Source organism: Lissotriton helveticus, chromosome 3_2 (assembly GCF_964261635.1).
Source record: "Lissotriton helveticus chromosome 3_2, aLisHel1.1, whole genome shotgun sequence".
Taxonomy (NCBI): Eukaryota; Metazoa; Chordata; class Amphibia; order Caudata; family Salamandridae; genus Lissotriton; species Lissotriton helveticus.
In genome coordinates this window covers 319,272,701-319,294,091 of record NC_136062.1, presented here as the reverse complement: position 1 = coordinate 319,294,091, position 21,391 = coordinate 319,272,701, and the positions used below count along the sequence as shown (strand labels likewise).

Sequence of the window (21,391 nt, the reverse complement as noted above, 5' to 3'; positions counted from 1 at the left end):
TAACGGTATATTGTTTTCCAAGAGCTGTCAAAATTAGAGAAAGTTATAGGTGAAAACGTTGAGACAAAAGGCCGTTGTTTTCAACAAATTTTCAAATATTCCAATATCTAACTGTTAGTTTCTATAACGAAACCTTCATGGATTTAGACAAATGACCCCTTTCTGAATTCAGAATTTTGTCTATGTTTCGGAAATGTAAAGCTTTCCAGGATCCATTATTGCTTTCAAACTCATTTCTACCATTAACTGGAAGGAGGTGGAAAGCTCTAAAAATAGCAAAAATAGGCTATGTCCCAGAAAAATGACAAAACTGAGTGAAAAATTTCGGTTCTCTGACAAAACACTGTCATTCCCTAAAAGCTGAGAAAATGGAGAATTCAGCCCCACAAACCCTTTTTTGATACCATATTCAGGGAAAAAGCCAGAGGCTTTCATTTGCAGCCCGTTTTTCCCATTTTTCTGAAAAAAACAAAAAAAACACTATATTTTGGTTAATTTCTGGGACCCCTCCAAGGGAATCCACAAACCCTGGGCGCCTTTAGAATCCCCATGATGTTGGAAGAAAAGGACGCAAATTTGGCGAGGATCCCTTATGTGGTCAAAAAGTTACAAGGGCCTAAGCGCGCACTACCCCAAAACACCAAAAAAAGCCTTAGCACAGGAGGGGGAAAAGGCCTAGCAGCGAAGGGGTTAAAAAGTATCTTTGGAACACCAGAAATGTGGGTCCATAATGCTGTAGTGAAGAAACATAAGAAAAACGAAAGCAAGCATTAATTATTTTCACATAAATTGGTTAGTCAGAGGTTACTGAATCTCATATTTTAAAGCTACAATCGTCACAATAGTGATAACATGCCTTTTAAAAAGAGCATCCGCTTTATCAAACGTAATCTGCCAAACTGAAAGGGGAGACGGTAAATTAATAGGTCAGTCATCATAAAGTCGATTTCGATTAGGCATGTTACAGCATCAATGCAACGCTCACTTATTATTAGTACACCACCACTTGAAGTCAAAGACTATTACTGCTCTGGCAAATATTCTTGTGCTTGAGGATTCTAGATGTCTAGCTGTTGTAAATCAATATGACATGATCATTCAAAGGTAAAGTAGTACTACTTCATTGGAAGTTTCCATTGCTTGTCTGTTTTTAGACTAAAAGTGAATACTGCAAAGAAGGCGCCACTGTCCATTTCTTTCTCCTGGTCCAATGGAACACTCGCAGTTTTCCAGTCACCTCGGGACACAGAGTACAAGGACGACGCTGAATAATATGATCATAACTTAGACAGCTTTGAAGTCACCAAACCAGGTTTACTGCTAACCAAGTGGTCAGGGTCAAAGACACGGTCAGACGACGATTATCTTTCTTTGACCATTGTTAAATACACATAACCCTTATTTGTCAATGAACAGAAAAAAAAATATGCCAATTCATAAAAGGTGTTTCGAAGTACATAAAGTAGTTCTCCAGCGGTACTACAAAATGCAATTCACAACCCTACAGCTGAAGAACTCCACCTTTGCCTCTTCTATCTTTTCTGTATGGAGATTTCCATCTCTCGTACACATAGTTATACAATTTTAGTAGTTAGTTATGCAGTTTTAGCACCAAGTGTGGGAGGAGAATAACCACAAACATGCTCATACAAAAACAAACACGGGGTTTATGAAGGGACATGTAATACAAAAACAAACACTCACATAAATCAACTGCAGTTCTACTACGGGTTAAATGTACTCCAGCCCAGCCTTGGACCAAGTCAAATACACTACGACCAACCACTGGCACTGCAACACACCCACACAGAAAATAATTAAGGCAGGCTATAATATGAACAACTCATTGGAAATAATGTACAATAAATTAAATTAGTTCTAAATTTTAAATGTGACATAATTTTGAAGTACGAAAAACACAAATATAATACTAACATTTATTTCTTATTTCAAAATACACAAATAAAAGTTTAGCTTGGTTTAAAAGACTAAACAATATTAAAATTATTTAGAAAATTAACTCACAACCACGCTTATTACAAATTATCTAAAAATAAAAACGTAAATGAAGAGGGTTATTTTGTTTGTAAAATGTTGTTGAAAGATATTAGTTTACTGGAATTATTTTACAAATTGGTAGGAAGTTAATTTTAAAAGTTAGTAGGTTAACATGATTCTTTAATTTTATTTCACATTTATATTTTGCATTAAATACTTTTTGTTCATCAAATGTCCCTACAATTTCATATAGGGAGATCTCAGCTCCAGTGGCATAGATCACAACAAACAGATAGAAAGTTACTAATATTAACTATACACTTAAAAGGAATTTGATGGGGTGCAGACATAAGTCCACGCCTAGGTGTAAATCTCACCTGGGACATGACGAAAGGGAAAAAAGTAGAGTTACACGGAGGTGCAGAAGCAGATTTACACATGCAAACTTACTTTTGTCACTTATGCTACTGGTCTTTAGTAAGAGTACAACACATTTCCAACTATAAAGTTCAATTCAGTTAAATCAACTTAAAACAAATCGTTAAAACTTAAACCATAAAAATAGCATAACATACCTGCTCATTTTTTTTCCGGACCCATTCCTTGTGTTGCTCATCAGCAGCCAATTTGTGCAATTCCTGCTGTCGCCTTATTTTCTCCAACTCCTGATTTTGCTTTAATTCCTAATCAAGATAGGAGGCAAAGTCAGCATACAGGTGAACTACATAATAAACAATGAGGATACAAAAGCAGATATCAGCCCTGGTAATTAAAAAGTGGTATATATGAATATTTGTAATGGGGAACAGGAGTTCCAACACTACAAAAAGACATTCACAAGTACGAACGTGGAGTAGGGTAGAACTGGAGAAATAAAAGGAGCCTTGGCAAAAAATGCTCCAATCAACCCCACTACTGTGGGCTCCTTGCTCTCTTTCCATCCATACTGTCTCTCGCTCCTTCCTCTCTACCCCACCCCCACACTCTCTTTCTCTTGCTTTCAGCCTCCCGCTGCTTGCTGCAATTCTCCTCAGGGAGCTGGAGAAAGTGAAAGAGGCACAGGGAGAGTGGCCCTAGGCTTTCAAAACTAGAATAATAGGGCTCAAGCTCATCGTGAAAATGGTTGCGGCATAAAAGGCATGTCTGGCTCAGACATGGAGCAATCCAATCAGAAATTTGAAGTTGTCTTGACTTTTTCAAGCACTCCAGTATTTTGACTGTGGCTCCCTAAGAATAAATCTCAGAAATTAATAAGTAATCCATCAATACAAGTGTGGCCACTATGTGTAACACCCAAACGTGCACCTCAGCACAGGGGATGTTTATGGTGAGTACAGAAGCTTATATTGCATTTACAGCAATCAGTAGGTGGTCCACAAGTCAACTGTAAGTTGACTGGGTTAGTAGAAATCACCCCATATAAAACGCCATATTTAAAGAAGTCTTTCAACTTAAAAATTAGGGCAAGCAATGGAAATGACAGTAAGTCTGGCTTTAAAGTGTTAACACATGGCAGTTTGACATTACACAATTAGACAGTATGATAGAGCAAATGATTATACAATTTGGTAGACATGGCCAAGCTTATAGAGGAAATCCTGCCTCAGGTTGATACAGGAGGAGATTTGTGCTGCTATGCAAAACACATCAACAACTAGCTGCAACTAAGTAAAATTAAGGCAACAACTTGAAAGCCAACATCAGCGCATCCTAATTAAGATTAACAGAGAAAGACTTTAAGAATATAGTTTAATACTGATGTCTTTCAATTACTTTGCAACACCTAAATGATGACTAAGGGGGCCATGCCTGTAGATTAAAAGTGGATGTCTACAACAATGCACGTTTCACCGAGCCATGGGACTCGCAGGAAAGGAGGAATAAAGAAGACAAAGAAGGGTTTTTGCTAAGGGATAGTTTGTCATGTTTCACAATTTTCAACAAAGCAGATAGAAGATAAGCAACCCTCCTTCTGTGAAGCAACTGAAGAATGTGTGGAGTAGAAGCAGAAGCCAGAATTATAAAAACTCGTAACCAAGCCAGACCTGATTGAGGGCTAAGGTACCAACTGCCTCAACATAAGGATTTACCTAAGGGTCACATTGTATTGTATTGTAATTGTATTGTAATTGCATTTATATAGCGCTTACTACCCCTGACGAGGCGTCAAAGCGCTTTTTCGGCAAGTAGCACACTACTCTGGGACCCATAGAAGATTAGTGTTGAATTAGTATAGCGAAAAATACAAGTACATTTTAAGTGGTGGATAGGTCAGTCAGTTAATTGGATTTGGAATGATAGCAGATGGATAGAGGAGGACAAAGGTTTGTATTTATATAGTGCTTGTTGACGCACGCTATTCAGGAAGCCTACAAAGGATTAGTGGTGAATTAATATGGTGAAATATGAAGTAATTTCAGTGGTGGATATTAGTCAGTTACTTGGAGTGAGAAGGTTAGCGGAAGGATAAAAGGGGAAGAAAGATTTGCATTTGCACTTGTTACCCCTGATGGGTGTTGAAGCGCTTTTCTGGCGAGTAGCACACCACTCCGCAACCCATAAAGGATTACTGTTGAAAATTAGTATAGTAAAAAAATATGAAGTAATTTGAGTAGTGGATATGTTATTCAGTTATTTGGGTAGTATATCTAACCCACGCTACAAAGTCAAATCCTCTGGCATGAGTGAGCAATAAGACAAATAATCAAAAGTACAGGCCACTCTGCCAGTTCAAACATTGCCACTTCACTTCCTTACCACGCAAATACTTACCATGTATAAGTCCGAAAATGAATAAAGGCGAAAAACACGCATGTCTCCTCAGAAAGGTGGTAATAAGAGGCCAACTTCAAAGTAGTAGCAGAACTACAAGGTGTATTTTTATATTTGTCAGGTTCTTATACCATAATTGATCCCAAAACACTAGGCAATTTTACATACCTTAAATGACAAGTATTGTACCAGTGCAGTAGCGGCACCGAGTGATCGCGTAATATCCCAGGTACAAAAAGTTAGACAAAACAAACCCGTTGTAATTGCTCCACTATGTGTTGTGCACTGCTCCAAAAGGCATGAAAACATGCTTCTACATTAATGCAGCAGACTCCACAGATCACTAACTCAGTCGCTGCGTAGAGGTCAGAGTTAAATGTTTTATGTGGTATTGTATAGCGTAAACCTAGCTAAAAGGCAGTGCAGCGCAGTACAGGGTCAAATGCGAGCATGCTGTCAGCAAGTCAAGGAAGAAGTAGCTGGATTTTGGGAGCAGAAATGTACTATTGCGGCACTGAGATGTAGTATTTTTTTAGAGGCTTACCTTCAATGCTTTCCTAAACTGAAGCAGCATTGAGTGGTCCTGATGGATATGGGGGGTGTTTTTCCAGATCCCGATACGTGGATGGTGTTCCAGATCCTGGATGTATGGATAGAAAATGCCTTCTGTCTTGTTTTTTCTTTTGATGCAGGTGTGCTGAGAGCCACAAGAAAAGTGAGAGTGCTGGCTGTAATGGCTTTGTAATAGATGCAGTTCGTTTTGAAGACAGTGCTGGCCACTCTTATTTTTTCAGAACCTGAATGCAAGTGAGGGGCGTGGCTAACAGACGATGGAGTAGGAGCCTTGCTCAGGTGGCTCCTGTCAGCCGATCCCAATTAAGTATTATCCTGTGGACCACTACCACCCCTGGGGCTTCATTTGTGCCCCCCTGGGTTCCTTTGTAACACAGAGCCCCAGGATGATGGATGGAAGAGTCCTAAAATTCATAAGAATTGCGCACCCACAGCCAGAAGAGGGCTGCGGCCGAGAAACTGTTAGCAGATCTTATCGGTGAGCTGGGGAGCGCCTACGGCACCCACAGCCCATACTACAGAGGCTGGGCGGCAGGACGTGAGAAGACTTGCTTCCGGCCGGCAGCCTCCCTCAGAACGAGAGCTGGGACTGGGCGAGGACGGCAGAGCAAATACTCTGAAGGATAGCCTTGGAAGCGGGTGGAGTTTCTACCCAAGGGGCCAAGCATCGGACTACGGACGTCGAGGTACCTGAAGCAGTGAGACTGCGCTGAAGCATAGATTTAAGGCTACGAGCTGTGTGGAGCTCAACACCCGGCAGACGACCGGGCAGGGGAGGAGCCCCCGATGCCCCAGTCTGTCCACCAGTGTGGAAGAATGCAGAGCCAGGTATGCCAGGCCTGATCTGGATCCCATGTGTGGGGGCCCTCTACTGGTGAGATAGCCTGAACTATCATACCAATACAGGCACCTCGCTAGAGACGTGCACAGTGTGAACCCCTAAACTGGAAGTTAGAGGCAGAGACTGGCTGCCTGGAGGAGGGATAATCATATGGTAACTCTCATACATCTGGTGGGCGGATGAAGTATAAGCATCACAACCAAACCCCCCCCCCCCCGTGGGATTGACACTGCTGAAAGGGTACCACATTAACACTGACAGGGCTAGTGTATTTGCGTCACCCCGGTTGTACAGCTGAAGACTGTGGGGAGATCGAGGTGCTAGACTAAACGGATGGAGGAGGGGGGGTTGGTAGCTGTGGAATATCCAACTTTACCAATGAAATCAATAACATTCCCAGGCATGGATAGTCAGCTATAAACCACAGCAGGAAGCGCTGGACAGGCACAGCCACCAGGAGAGAAGAGACCATTGCAGTGGGCAACCAATCCTGGAAGTTGAACGGAACTCTCCCCCACCACCCCTGCCAGTGATGGAGCGGTGCTCCATTGGGAAGTCATCTAGAGGGAAGAAAACCCCCTATTCTACCACACATTGTAACCACTGAAATAATGGGGAAGACAGGTAGGAGGAGGGACCCTGAATCGTCCGCCCAAAACCAGACGGATTCAGATTATCCTAATCCAACAGCCCTATTCAACTTGTTGTAAGGTGATTCACAAGCAGGACCAACACTGCAGGACATAATGCAGGCCATTGCAGACTTGAGACAAGCCGTTGCAACCAAGATCGACACAGTATTAGGGAAATGGGACTCCTAAGGCCCGATCTCCGCCGGGTGGCAGAATGAGTCACTGTGACGGAAATGAAGAAAGAGGAGCTGAAACCGACCCCAACCACAACTACTGCCAGACGGACGGAGCTGGAAGCACAAGTAAGGGTGCTGGAGATGAGAGGCGAAGATGCCAAAAATAGATTTCGTCGTAACAACGTGCAAATTACGGGCTTCCGAAGGGTCAAAGGAAGGGACATGGGGGACTTCCTGGAGAAATGGCTCAGAGAGGAAGTGGAGTCGGAAGGACTATCCTCATACTTCGCCTTAAAGAGAGCCCACAGAGTACCCGAGAGACTCCTCCTCCCGGAGGACTGCCGGGACTGGTGGTGGCACGCCTCCTGTTTTGAACCATTGCACCGGGGGAATCGGCTCAATAATACTTCAAAACTATCGGACCCTAGAAATGTAGAAACACGTTTCTGTGAACAGATTAAGCCCCTGATGAAGGGTGCAGCCCGAAATGCACTGGGCAGATTTAAGTTATGGATATATCTGTTTGAAGAAAAGTTTAATGGATACTCTTTGGGAACGGGGGGGGGACATTTGAACTGATTTTCTTAATTGCATTGTATTTTAAATTGTATTGTATTGTTTATATGCAGTTCTGGAGTGTGTTAAACTCCTTTTTACTTCTAAAACGTTTTCAGGGGGGCGTGGCCAAGATGGCGTCATGATCGGACGCGCCTTGCCGGAGCTTCCGCCGACAGCCTGATTTAGCACCAGCCCTGGGCCCCATAAAGCAGTCATCGGCGCCCAGTTTTCGTGGGTGAGCCCCCGAGCATACGGGGAACAGCAGGAGACAGGTGGTCGGCGAGTTTGGGAGGATCGGCTCGGCCGGCGGCTGACGAGTCAACAGAGGAGGCGGAGGCCTGCGTGTGCGGCTAGCACCACTGAGCGGCGACGGCGGCCTGATCTGTTGCCTGCCTGGGTGACGGATCGGAGGCACCATCGAGAGCGGGGGACCGCGAAGAGGCACCTGTTGGTGCGGCTTGTCGCCAGACTCTGGTCGTGGAGGGATCGGCACCCCGGCTGCCCGCCATCTTAGGTGTGTCGGAGGCTGCAGAAGGAGAGGCTCTGGGGATCGCTCCGGGGCAGCGGCGCTGGCTCCGGCCAGCAGCCTACCTGTGGTGAAGTGGATCGCGGCAGCGGCCCAGCAAGTTGGGAGTCCTCGGTGGCAAAACGGACACTCCTGCGGCAAGACGGAGGTGAGCCGCCATTTTGTGACGGAGCAGGTCGGTGGTCCCCGCGCCGCTGGGCCTCAGCTTCGGGAGGGCTGGCAGAGACTTGAGGTATCCTAGATTGCCTGCTGCTTCGGCCCCTTGGCGGTGGACAGTGACTGGCGGGCTGCAGGATCTGGAGGGGAGTGCTGGAGGACACGGAAGGGAGCTCTTTCGCTTTGGCGGCCGGGGAGCCTGAGGCACCTGGAATCACCCGCGGGGGGACATCCAGGAGCGGAGCCCCGCAGAACATTCCCGGCGGTCACAGTGGGGAATAGAGGCTGACCCCCCCCTGGTCATCGAGGGACGGAACTAGATTGCATGTGATTACGGCCACTGGTGGACGGCAGGGGCGGCTTGGAGAGCGGTTGGGAGCGCGGCTACCTGGAGTTACTGGACCACGTGCGGCAGCCTGGAGGAACGGAGGAGCTGAGCATCGTTTAAGGCGCCTGGGGACGGCCTAGGAAGAACATCACGCGGGCCCACGCCTGGGACTCGGGCTCCTACCGCGACGCAGGCCCAGCATCTAAAGTGCTCCCTCTGTGAGCGGGCGGCTGCGGATCATTCGCCGGTACAGTGGTTTTGTGAGTGCAGGAGGAAGGCTGCATCGCCCGGTGGATCCAAGCGGCAGACAAGGCACTTGAGGAGTCCCGGAGCACTGGACCCTAGGGATGTCCACCGTGAGGGTGAAGAAGGAGAAAACAGTCAAAGACCTCTTCGCTAAGGCCCAGGCAGGTCAGCAGGCCGAGGACATGACCGCCAACACAGCATCGAAGACATCGGAACAGGCGGTGAGCTCGGAGCCGATCACCAAGGCGTTCCTGGAGTCGCTCTTTACCACCCTGCAGGAGGACATACATGCCCTGTAAAAGGAGTTCGCAGAGGAAATCAAGGAGGTTCGCAGGGACGTGGATGGCATAGGAGAACGGGTGGCGGACCTGGAGACGAAGAGCGATTCCAGGGATACCGAAATAGAGGCGCTTCGTCAGGAGATAGTCCGGATTCACGATCAGCAAGTGGACCTCCAATCACATGTGGAAGACTTGGAGAATCGCTCTCGTCACCATAATGTTCGTATCCGGGGGGTGACGATGACCGAGGACACCAGGGACCTCTTCGGCTTCACCGGAGCGTTATTCCGCCACACCCTGGACTGCCCAGCCGAAACGGACATAAGGATTGACCGCGTGCACAGGGTGGGCCTCCCGCGCGCCACTTCGAACCAACCACCGGACATTCTTGCGTGCGTGCAGGACTTTCGCACCAAAGAAGAGATACTGTCGAAGGCGCGACAGAAGCACCCTCTGTCCTTCCAGGGGCAGTACCCTGTCGTGTTTCAAGATTTGTCCGCTCTTACCCTGCAGAAAAGATGCTGCTTTAAACCAGTCAAGTCCTACCTTCAGCAGCAGAACATCTCCTACAGCTGGGGCCATCCCTTCTGTATAATTTTCAGAAAAGATAAACTGCATCAGCTCCGGTTTCTGACGGAAGCATGACGCTTACTGTGTCTCGATCCGCCAGCTGAAACAGTGGAGGTGGAGGGGCCTGGAACGGAGACGGATGATGGGAAACCACGTTGGCGCCTACAGTCCATAAGACGTTGGTCCGAAAACCGCCAGCGGCAGAGATCTAAGATGGCCAGAGGGCTGCGGTGGAGGCAGTGCCATCGGGCGCCGAGGCGTCTCACCCCAGTTGACTTTGGGGTTAGCTAACTTTGGTGGGGTCTTCAAAGTTTTAGGTAGTATGCTGTCGGCGGGAGGGAGGGCACTCCTCGATCTTACAGACTACCCCAGTGTTGTCCATCATCCGGAGATGAGTGGTAGAAGACATTGTTGTGGACTATATCCTTTTTCTTGGGGGGATTTTCTTGTTGCTCGAACGTGAGGATTTGGGGGTAGGTTACTGGGGGAAGGGGGGAGGGGGTTCCAGGTCCACGAATGAGTGTATGTGTGCGTGACGAGCAGCAACTGATGGCGGGCGTCCGTTGGAGGACAGCTGCATCTATACGCAAGGCCACAGGGAGTCCAGGGTTGACGAGTGTTCATGCCAGCGACTGAACTGCGTCTTCTTAATCTTAAAAATCCGGGGCCTAAACAACCCCGTGAAGCGGCGGGCGGTCCTCTCTTTCCTGGAGAATTCAAAGGCTGACATCTGTCTTCTTCAGGAAACGCACCTCCTTGCCAAGGATTGTTTTAGGATGAAATCGCGCTGCTTCCCACTTCAGTTCTACTCCTCGGGCCCAATAAGACTGCTGGGGTAGCGATTCTGGTGGCCCAACACTTTCGGGGGAGGGTTGGGAGGAAGGTGGTGGAAATACGAGGCAGACTGCTCTCCTATAGCTTTTCTCTGGGGGGTTCCTCCTTCACTATTAGCTCAGTCTATGCAGCCAATGAGGGACAGGAGAAATGTTTTCATCAGGCACTTACTGAGGCAGTGGCTGCGCCAGACAGGCATGTTTTGATCGGGGGGGACCTGAACCTAGTGTTTGACAATCTATTGGACAGGTCCGGGAAGCGCACTACGCAGGCAGGTACATTATCCCGAGAGGGGCTGACTAGAATGGATGAGTTGGGGTTTGTCGATCTGTGGCGCAGCTTTCACCCTGGAACCCGGGACTATTCCTATTATTCCAATGCCCACAAAACGTATGCAAGATTAGATTATTTCCTATCCTCCGCATCACTGAAAGCGCTGGCGAAAGAGGTAGAGATTGGCGCGGCGGCGCTCTCAGACCATGCACCGCTATCGGCAGTGTTCTCCTTCCCCTCTGTGACTAGAGCTGCACGTTGCTGGAGGCTGTGCGACACATTGCTACACCGCAAAGACACCGTAGAGAGAATCAAAGGGGCTATTAAGGACTATCTATCACACAACCACACCGCTACACACTGGGCAGCGCTTAAGGCGGTTCTCCGTGGGGAATTTATAGCGGTTTCCGCAGCGGAAAACTTAGAGAGGGCGCGCAAACGTGAGGAACGGACGTTACGGACAAGGGAACTGGAGCAGATGCACCAGAGGACGGGAGCACCCCGGGTGTGGAGACAACTCCGCCAGGTACGACAACAGCTGGCGGCCTTAGATCAGGACAGGGTAGAATTTGCTGCGCTCAGGACACTACACATGTACTACACCGGGGGGGATAGGTGCGGGCGCCTGCTTGGACGAGCGCTCCGGGAAATTCCACAGCGGCACAAGGTACAAGAGATTGCAACACGAGACGGGGCGCGAGCGACTGACGATGGCGACATAGCAAATACTTTCTGCGACTTGTATACTTCCCTCTATGCGGGGGCACGGCTCGATCCGGCAGACAGCGAGACCTTTCTAGAGTCGGTCCCCCTCCCGGCCCTCTCACGGGATCAAGCAGAACAGTTGGACGGTAGAATCCGGCCTGAAGAGGTAATTTCGGCGATCGCACGCCTTAAGTTAGCAAAGGCCACGGGCCCTGACGGGTTCACAGCTATTTTCTACAAAACCTTCTGCCACCAGGTAGCACCATTATTGACGGCCGTATTTAACTCGTTTGAGGAACCTGGAGCGATCCCGCGGGATCTGCTAGATTCCACCATCTCGGTCATCCCCAAACCGAGGAAGGACCGTACACAATGTGGGGAATATCGCTCCATATCCCTCCTTAATGTCGATCTCAAAATCTACACAGGCATTCTGGCTGCACGGTTGGCTCCGCTTATGCAGGGGTTGATAGAGCCAGATCAAACGGGATTCATCCCAGAGCGCCAGTCAGTTGATAACACTAAAAGGGCCCTGCATCTGCTTGAGAAGGCTACAAGTACCAGCGGAGAATACATGCTACTCGGGATTGACGCAGAAAAAGCCTTTGACCGAGTTCATTGGCCTTACTTGGAACGAGTCCTGATAAAAGCTGGGATAGGTGTGAAGTTCAGAACCTGGGTGCTGAACTGCTATACCTGCCCCACAGCGACAGTGAGGGTCAACGGCTGCTCTTCTCCGCGTTTTCCTATTGAACGGGGGACGCGGCAGGGGTGCCCACTGTCGCCTCTGTTATTCGCGCTTTATATGGAGCCGTTGGCACAGGCTTTGAGATTAGATCCGAGGGTACAAGGGATCAAATTTGGTGCGTACACACACACGATAAGCTTGTATGCGGATGATGTCCTTCTATCCCTAGGCTCCCCCGAGTCCTCATTGCAGGCATGTGTGGAGATCCTGGAGAGTTTTGCTGGAGCGGCAGGCTTTAAGGTTAACATGTCAAAAACGGAGGCTCTCGACCTCTCGCTTGATGGGCAGACACGAGCCTACCTACAGGCACATTTTCCCCTTCCGGTGGGCGCCGGAGGCTATCCCATACTTGGGAATCCAGCTGGCGAACACTCTCCAAAACACAGTGCGACTCAACTATGCCAGGGTACGTCAGACTCTCTGCATGGAGCTCGGCAGATGGAGGCACCTTCCTCTGTCCTGGCTAGGCCGGGTAGCTGCCGTGAAAATGACCATTCTGCCGCACATTTTGTATGTCTTCCGCGCTATCCCGCTCCGGCCCCCGGAAGGATGGATCAGACAGACGCAATCAGAACTCGCCCAATTCATTTGGAATGGCAAACGCCCGAGAATGAAACTCAGGCTGGCCATGCTACCACCTGAGAAGGGAGGTCTGGGTTTCCCAGACCTACAGCTCTACTACCAGGCAGGCCAACTCCGAACCTTGGTGGAATGGAGCAGGTGGGAGTCAGAAAAACACTGGCTCTTCCAAGACCAGGCGATGGTGGGCCGACCGCTGCAGGAAGTCCCTTTGCTCCGTAAGGCGCATCGCCCTGCTAATTTATATGCCTCATTTATCACTCAAGTGCCCTTGGAAGTCTGGGACCAGACAAACACGAAGCACGAGCTGACCACCTTTCTATCCCCACTTACTCCGCTGATAGAAAACCCAGACTTCGGACCGGGAAGAGACGCTCATGCCTTTGCCAGGTGGCGTCCAGCAGGATGCAGATCCTTGTTTCACTTATACACGAGAGAGGGAATAGCCCCCTTTGAGCACATGCGGCGGGAGTACGGTCTGCCGGAGACGGAACGGCTCCGCTATCTACAAGTGCGGCACTGGGCACTCAACCCGCAGGTACGGGCGGAAGAGGATCACAAACTTAGCCCTTATGAATATTGGCTAATCACGCGGACGGCAAGTTGATGGAGCGGTTCACCTACGTGTATAATTCAAGCAGGCCCCGCTGGGAGAGGGACTTGGGTCGGGCGCTCAGTAGCAAAGATTGGGAGAGCATTTACTACCGCGCAAGACATTCAGCTTACCACATGGGACTGACAGACACCTTTACTAAACTGGTGACATACTGGTAGTACACACCGGAGAGGTTGCACGAAATAGATCCCTCAAAGGATGCCACCTGCTGGAGGGGCTGTAGCGGGAAAGGTACGTTAGTTCACCTGTTATGGGAATGTGCCCAGATCCAGGGTTATTGGAAACGGGTTCTGGACGAGGTGGACGCCCACTTTGATACTGAAATCCCGAGATTCCCTGCTTATGTCTTGCTGGGACTACCGAATGCTCTGACCTATCCATTAAAATAGCGTAGCGGTAGACTGAGTGCTATCACATTGGGCTCTGCAGTTCAGAACATTTTATCTTTCTGGCGCACCACACACATTCCTACATTCCAGGGGTGGCTGTTTCGCCTGTGGTCATTGCTAGGCATGGAAAAACTATCACTAATTAAAGCAGGGAAGGGGGCCAAGTATGCAGAGTTGTGGCAACCATTCTATCCCTGTTAGCTACGGAATTCAGAGAGGTGACGTGTCCCCGGTATCTGCGCTTATTACGCCTGTCACAGGTTGACCCTTGAGATGTTCTGGTGTGGATGGTTGTTTGAGTGCATGTGGATTCTGGACCTGGAACAGGGGTGGTGGGTGGGTAGGTTGGGGGGCGGATTGGGGGTGGGGGTCGGTTCGGGGCTTTGTTTTTTCCTCTCATTGCGGATTTGGCTCTGCAGTTCTCCTGGGAAGAGGTGGGCTTTGCGGGCCCCTGGGGCTGTTCAATCGTAACTGTCAATGCATTCTACTGCCTCTTCCGTTGTATTGCATACTCTTGATTTGTGGAGTACTGTTGTTTATATGCCAGCTGCTTTTTCAATAAAAAAGATTTAATACTAAAACGTTTTCACTGTTTTCGCCGCCCTTTTCGAGCCACATGCAGGGGCGGTCAGCGCTCTAGTCTTTTTGCTGTCCTGCCATTTCAGTATTTATTGGCGACGGGACGGACGCGCAGCAGACGCGCAGATGGCGCACCAACGGCGCGCCTAAGACAAGCCAATCTGCACCTGTCCGAGCCCGGTCGGGACCAGGGGCGAGGACCGCTGGACCAATCGAGAGGAGTACTTATAGCTACTCTCACTGTCAGTTAAAGGAGCTTAAGACAGTGCCGCACCTTGATTGTCTACTATTTAATTTTGAATCCCTGGCCTCACTTTGCCCCGGCTGTGGGTTTGCAGTTGGGCTTAGTGAAGGTCACTGTCCAGTAACTGACGAACCTCAGGACAATCCTTCCGTTATCCACCGCAAGGAAGTGGTGAGAAAACACTCCTTTTTCTATATAAATTGTCGTTCACTTGCAAAGCATAAGTTAGATATTCTGGATCTTTTGATTAATGAGAAACCAGATGCCATTTTCCTTACCGAAACTTGGCTTCGTGGAAGATCTGGCTCCGACATAGCACTTGCTGTGCCCCCAACCTATGCTATTGTTAGGCAAGATAGCAGAATTGAAATTGGAGGAGGTATAGCCATTATTTTTTAAAATTCTTTTATTTGCAAATTTGATGCTTTACCCTTCCAGGGCTGTGAGGCCGCCCTTTTCAGGCTTATTTTAACCTCCCAATTCACCTTTTCTGGAATCTTACTCTATCGGCCACCTGGGCCTGCAGGGGACTGGGTTACGTCCTTTACGGATCAAGTTATACCCTATCTTGTAGATGCTACTAATTTTACTATATTGGGTGCTCTAAACTTTCATTTTGAAGAGAGTTCCTGCGTATCAAGTACTGCACTTATCTCTGACTTTGCTGCAGCAAATTTGCTGCTTTGTAACTCGGGGCCTACTCATGGGGCCGTACATCTACTTGACCCCATTTTCTCTAATATGCATACTATCTGCTGCTCCCCAGCGCTGCCCATTTTGTGGTCTGATCACTTCCTAGTTGGCTTCTTAATCTCAGATGACTCTCCTGATCCGTCCCCAATGGTCTCTGGTCTTTCAGCTGAACCTAGGAAACGGGAGAATTTAAACACTCATGTGTTCAAAAATATGCTATAAAAAACTGCCCAGATAACCAACCTCTCAGTTGCAGAAAATGTGGCGGCTGTTCAAGGTTGGATCTCTAAGGCAAACAATCACCGTCCACCGGCCCTTTGATTTACAGATAATTTAAAAACAGAAAAAAGTTAATGAAAAATATTGGAGAGGCTTTGGAGTAAGAGATATGCCCCAGAGGCTAAATTAACCTATAAAAAAGCTTTAAGGGATTACCATACACTATGCAAGATCGCGCCCACAGATTATGTGACATCTGCTGTGTCTAGAGCACAGAATAATTCCAAGCGACTATTTAAGCTTGTAAAAAATCTGTTTGGAGCCAATTGCTTACCTGCTTCTCCTGATTTGAGTGCTTTACAATGTGAGGAGCTTTCTATATTCTTTTTGAGTAAAATTGAAAAAATCTATGACTTATTCCAGGAACCTACGCCGAATAATGCGTCACAGCAATCTGGGAATTCCCATCTTCTAGCTAATGTTGGGCTCATTCAGGCTGCTTTGTCTGTTGAGCATACTGACAAACTTGATTTTTGGGCACTCTTAGAAATTAATTCCTTCAGGCCGATTTTGGGGAGCCTTAAATCTGGCTCCCCTTGAGACCCCATTCCTGTTACTTTTTTTTTTTTTTGGTGCATCCAACCTGCAATGTTCCTCAAACAGGCCTGAAGTAGTACATCTAATTATAGGCCCATTTCCCTTCTTGCTGTGTTTTCCAAAATGTTGGAAAAGCATATCAATTTTCAATTGACATCTTTTGTGAATTCTCGAAATTTCCTTCATGGTTCCCAATCAGGCTTCAGAGAGGGTTTTTCAACCGGCACTGTGACACTTATACTTTTAGACCTAAGTGCCGCTTTTGACACTGTTGTTTCGCATACCGTGCTACTGCAGGCCTTGCAATCACTGGGGGTGACCGATAGAGCACTCAAATGGCTTGCTGACTTGACGAATAGCACGTTTCAGGTTTTTTGACCAATAGCATGCTGCGAGATTCACAATTCATTGTATGGGGTTCCTCAAGGCTCTATTCTCAGCCCTCTATTATTTAACATCTATGTTAGGCCTATGGCGCTGATTGCAGAGGAAGCTGGGTGGTCTCTTTTTTCAAACGCTGATGACACCCAGATTGTCTTCTCCCTCTCTGCTGATGGGGCACTTAAACCCTCTCTACTTCAGGCCTGTTTGAGGAACATTGCAGGTTGGATGCACCAACCTGTTAAAACTCAACAGCGAGAACACGGAAGTGATGATTGTGGGCAATAACAAAGATTTGTGGGGTCCCCAACACTGGCCCACTGAAATGGGCCCAGTGCCTCAATCTAAACATCAAGTCCAATATTTGGGGGTCTTAATCGACGACCAATTCTCTATGAAGCAGCCAGCAGAGAGAGTAGCCTCTACCTGCTTCACAATCCTTAGACGGCTAAAAAAATCTCATGAATGCTACCTCCTTCCGCCCAACGTTCAGTGGTCCAGGCGCTCATCACCTATAGGCTGGACTGCAGTAACATTTTGTATTTGGGTGCTTCTCTGGAAGTGTTACGTAAGCTGCAGTTAGTTCAGAATGCTGCAGCAAGGCTGCTGTGTAAGATCCCCAAAACCGCTTCTATTTCGGGATCAATTCGAGATCTCCATTGGCTCAGGATTGAATGCCGCATTAAGTTTAAGGCTTTGAGTCGTATGTTTAAGATAAAATCAGGAAAGGCACCTCCCTACTTGATGACCCTTGTTCATCCTTATGTACCTTCCGGTGCACTCCAATCAGCTACTCAGGCTAAGTTTGTTATTCCTGGTATGAGACTAGTGCGTATGGGCGATCACTCTTTTTCCCACCTGGGTCCTTCTTTATAGAACTCTCTCCGGCAGGTCTCTGAAGTGAACCTTCTTTTTTTTTTTATTGATAATCCATGAGGCACATATATTACAACAACAAAGAGATCCAAACAACAAAGAAAATCAATACAGAAAATCAATTCATCATAGCAGGGGATAATGCATCGTATCATAATAACCATAAATTTGCGAATGTAGGGCTACTAAAAAAAAAAAAAGATCATACAGACCAAACAAGCCAGCAGACCCATGGCAAGGCTTTTATAACTCCATATAGGTCGCAACTGCCCCCCATATTTGATGACCTAGTTTCAGTTTCCGTTTGCCTTTCAGAGCATATAGACTGTATTCCATATTAAACATGGACAGAAACCTTGCCCTCCATGCCTCGAACAACGGGGCGTCTTTTTGTAACCACATTGATGCAATGCAAAGCCGGGCCACAGCTGTGGCCAAAAAGATCAAGTATAAAAATTTACTGGGTTGTCTGCCTGCTGCCGATCCCATCTCCACCCCCATCAAGATCTGAGTGGCAGACAATTGTACAGGCCCCCCCAGGATCTCCGCTAGAAATTTTTCCATAAGTCCAAACAACGTGCTTAAGTATCCACACAAATAAAAAACATGAACCACATCAGCAGCTTCAGTCCAACAGAGAAAGCACTTTCCTTCCTTACCTCCCCCCATTTAGATATTTTGTCTGGTGTGTAGTATAAATTAAAAATAGTTTTATAATGTTGGGCATAGAGATTAGCAGACAAACAATCGTCCCGACAAGTCAATGGAAGTCTCAATCTGTATGCCCTGACATCCCAATCTGGTGTCCCATTTGCGATTGTGGGCTTCCAAATCATTGGACATTGTGCCCAGCATTAAAGTATAGAGTGTACCAATCCGTGCATCTTTCTTCACTGCCTCAATGAGAGGATTAATTTGAATTTTCCATCTGGCTTTCCGCAAATAGTCACAAATTTGTAGATATTTGAAAAAATCCGCCCTAGATAAATGACATTGATTCTTTAACTGGTCAAAAGACTTCAGCCCACCATCCGCAAATAGGTCACCAACAGTACACAGCCCTTTAGCCCGCCAATTGTCTGCTACTCTATCCCAAAACACTGCTGAGAGAAGGGTGGTTGCTGTTAACGGAGTATACCAAGACACCCTTTCCACTCCATACTTCTTTTTGAAAGCTGTCCATACTTTAAAGGCCGCAATAAGAACTTTGAACCTTGTGCGCTTATAATAGCTCCAGTCCACATTAAGAAACAATTGATTTTTAACATCGCTGCCTAACAGCGTTTGATAAATGGAAGGAGACTCAGCCATAGCAGTTGGTCCTACCCCAGTCAGCAATATATTCATGTGTTGCAACATACACACATAGTAGTGCAATGTGAAATCCGGGACGGCCCAGCCCCCTTGATCCCTCGGCAAAACCATATAGCGCATCGCTCTTCGTGCTTTACCCTGGGCCCATAAAAATCTGGCACATACAGACTGTAATAGAGCAAGATTAGCATGTGAGATCTCCAGAGGCACCGATCTAAAAAAGTATAGAATTTTCGGCAAGATCATAATTTTAAGGACGTTGCATCTTCCCACCATAGACAGATGTAAACATTCGCACTGATCCAGTTGTTTGCGGGCACCCGCCAACAACCGACCCCAATTGGACTCAACCAATGCACTCAAACAGGCCTGTATCCTAATCCCCAAATAAACCACCTCCTGCGAGACCCTTTGATCCACATATGCCCCTGTGCTAGCACATAGAATTTGTGTCTTGGATGTATTCAGCTTATAGCCAGATACCTCCCCATACTGTGCTGCCAGTAGCTCTATTTCAGACATCGCTGTTGCTGGGTTGGTTGTTACTACGGCCACATCATCAGCATATGCAAAAACCGGATATTGATCTTGCTGTAAAGTTACTGATTCAATACACAAACAATTTTCTAACATTCTTAGAAACGGGTCTATGTATAAAGAAAACAGTAATGGGGAACAGGGACACCCCATCTTGTCCCACGTGTGATTGACACAGGTTTAGACTTGAGTCCCATTATACAGATCTTAGCCACTGGTTGGCGGTATAGCGTTTGCAGCGCAGCTATAAAATGTTGCCTAAACCCGCGACGCCGCATCACCGCCCACATAAATCCCCATGTAAGGCGATCAAAAGCCTTCTCGGCAGCTAATAAAATAAGGCTGAGCGCCTCCCCGCTACGATTAGCATGATCCAAAAGTGTTATTACTCTATTGACATGACTCGTCGTCCCCCGCTTAAGGATAAATCCATGCTGTCGGGTCGAAACTAGTGGTGTTATAACTTCCGCCAGTCTAGGATTTTTGAATATATTTTGCTGTCCGCGTTCAGGAGAGATATCGGGCGATATGAGGCCGGGTGCTCAGCAGGCTTATCTTTTTTTATAAACACTACAATACTGGTGTCATTCCAAGTCAGAGGAGATGCACCAATCTGAGCTTGCCTGTAAATAGCCAACATATCCTCCTGTAGGACTCCAAAAAAGTCTTATAAATCTTAAGCGGAAGTTTATCCGGCCCTGCGGCTTTTCTAGAAGCTAGATCATTTATGGCTCTCTCCAACTTTTCCATGGTTATAGGGGCCTCCAGCATGTCCGCTTCTAGATCCCCCAGATTATTCTCACAGAAACGCTGTATCAAGAGCTCACCTTTTTGCCAGTCATACATTTCTCCTGCATACAGTTCATCATAGAAGTCTTTAAACACCTCCAATATCCCCACCTCATTTTTCACACGATTCCCCCTGGAGTCAAGAATTGCATTGATTCGCTGGGCCACTTCCTTTGCTCTATGTTTTTGAGCCAGGCACCTGCCACTTGCCTCCCCATATTCATAATTCAATTGTTGCTTAATTCGATATTTCTTAGCTGCCTCTTGACTCCATTGGAGATTTATTTTAGCCTTGCACCTGGCGACTTCTGTTGAAAGATCACCAATATCTATGCCGCCATGTATGCCCTGCATGAGCTTTTCTTCTGCCAGTGTCAAGGCCTGATACAATTCCTGTAAACTGACCCGAAGTTGTTTTTGCCTGTATAAACTAAAATTGAAAACTTCCCCTCTAAAAGCAGCTTTAAAAGCATCCCAAACATACCCAATCTCCGTACTCCCCCGGTTAATGCGAAAAAAATCTACTATCCATTCATTCATATAAGAAATACATTTTCCATCCAACAATAGTTTCCTATCAAAAGAGAAAATCCGGGGCTTAGGTGCTGTCCGAGTACCTGCTAAAGTTAATACCAGAGGGCCATGGTCAGACGTAACTCTTGGGTACACTTGAATTCGGGCATCCTTCAATAAGTAATGCGTAGCAAAAACATAATCCAACCTCACAAGTGTTTGGTGTGGGCAAGAGTAAAATGTGTACCCTGGTTCATCTCCCCTCAAAGTAGCCCACACATCTACCAAGCCATGCGCATCTACCAAAGATTGAAGGGTTTTAAATACTTTTGGCTTTCTACCAGTATACCTGTAGCTAGCATACCCTACAGAATTAGGGACAAGATTAATGTTCAAATCTCAACAGACTATTACTGGAGTTGGCCAAAAAGCCAATTCGACATTGAGTAATTTTAAAACTAATTCCCCATCAAATTAAGAGCCATATTTAGAGCATATCTTGAATTTCATCATCCCGCTAACACACTAAACTATGGCCCATCCCCCCTGTTTATCTGCTAATGTTCTTCCAGTGCTAGCAATGTGTTTTTTCGGCAGGATTGCAGCACCCCTTGATGTAATGGCTTGCTCAGTGCAGACCAAAACCATGTACCCCATCTCAGATAGTAGTTTCCTCTTGGCCCATGCTATGTGGGTTTCCTGGAGACATATCAGGTCACACTGAAGCACGCTGCCTTTTATTAAGATGATTTAATCCCCTTACATTCAAAGAGCCTAGTCGAACACCTTTATCCACCATCTTTCTCCCCTGCCCGTCTAACCGAGTAAGGCTCATGCCATGAACCACA

General features: G+C 47.1%; 1 protein-coding gene across 2 annotated transcripts in view; it reads right to left on the bottom strand.

Moving 5' to 3' along the window:
- The window catches only part of CCDC34 (coiled-coil domain containing 34), a 367,776-nt gene that overhangs the window by 309,108 nt on the left and 37,277 nt on the right, over window positions 1-21,391 (bottom strand). For both annotated transcript variants that reach the window (XM_078684653.1, XM_078684655.1), the window contains exon 4: window positions 2,574-2,681. In XM_078684653.1, the coding sequence (XP_078540779.1) occupies window positions 2,574-2,681 (108 nt within the window). The remainder of the gene's footprint in view (window positions 1-2,573; window positions 2,682-21,391) is intronic.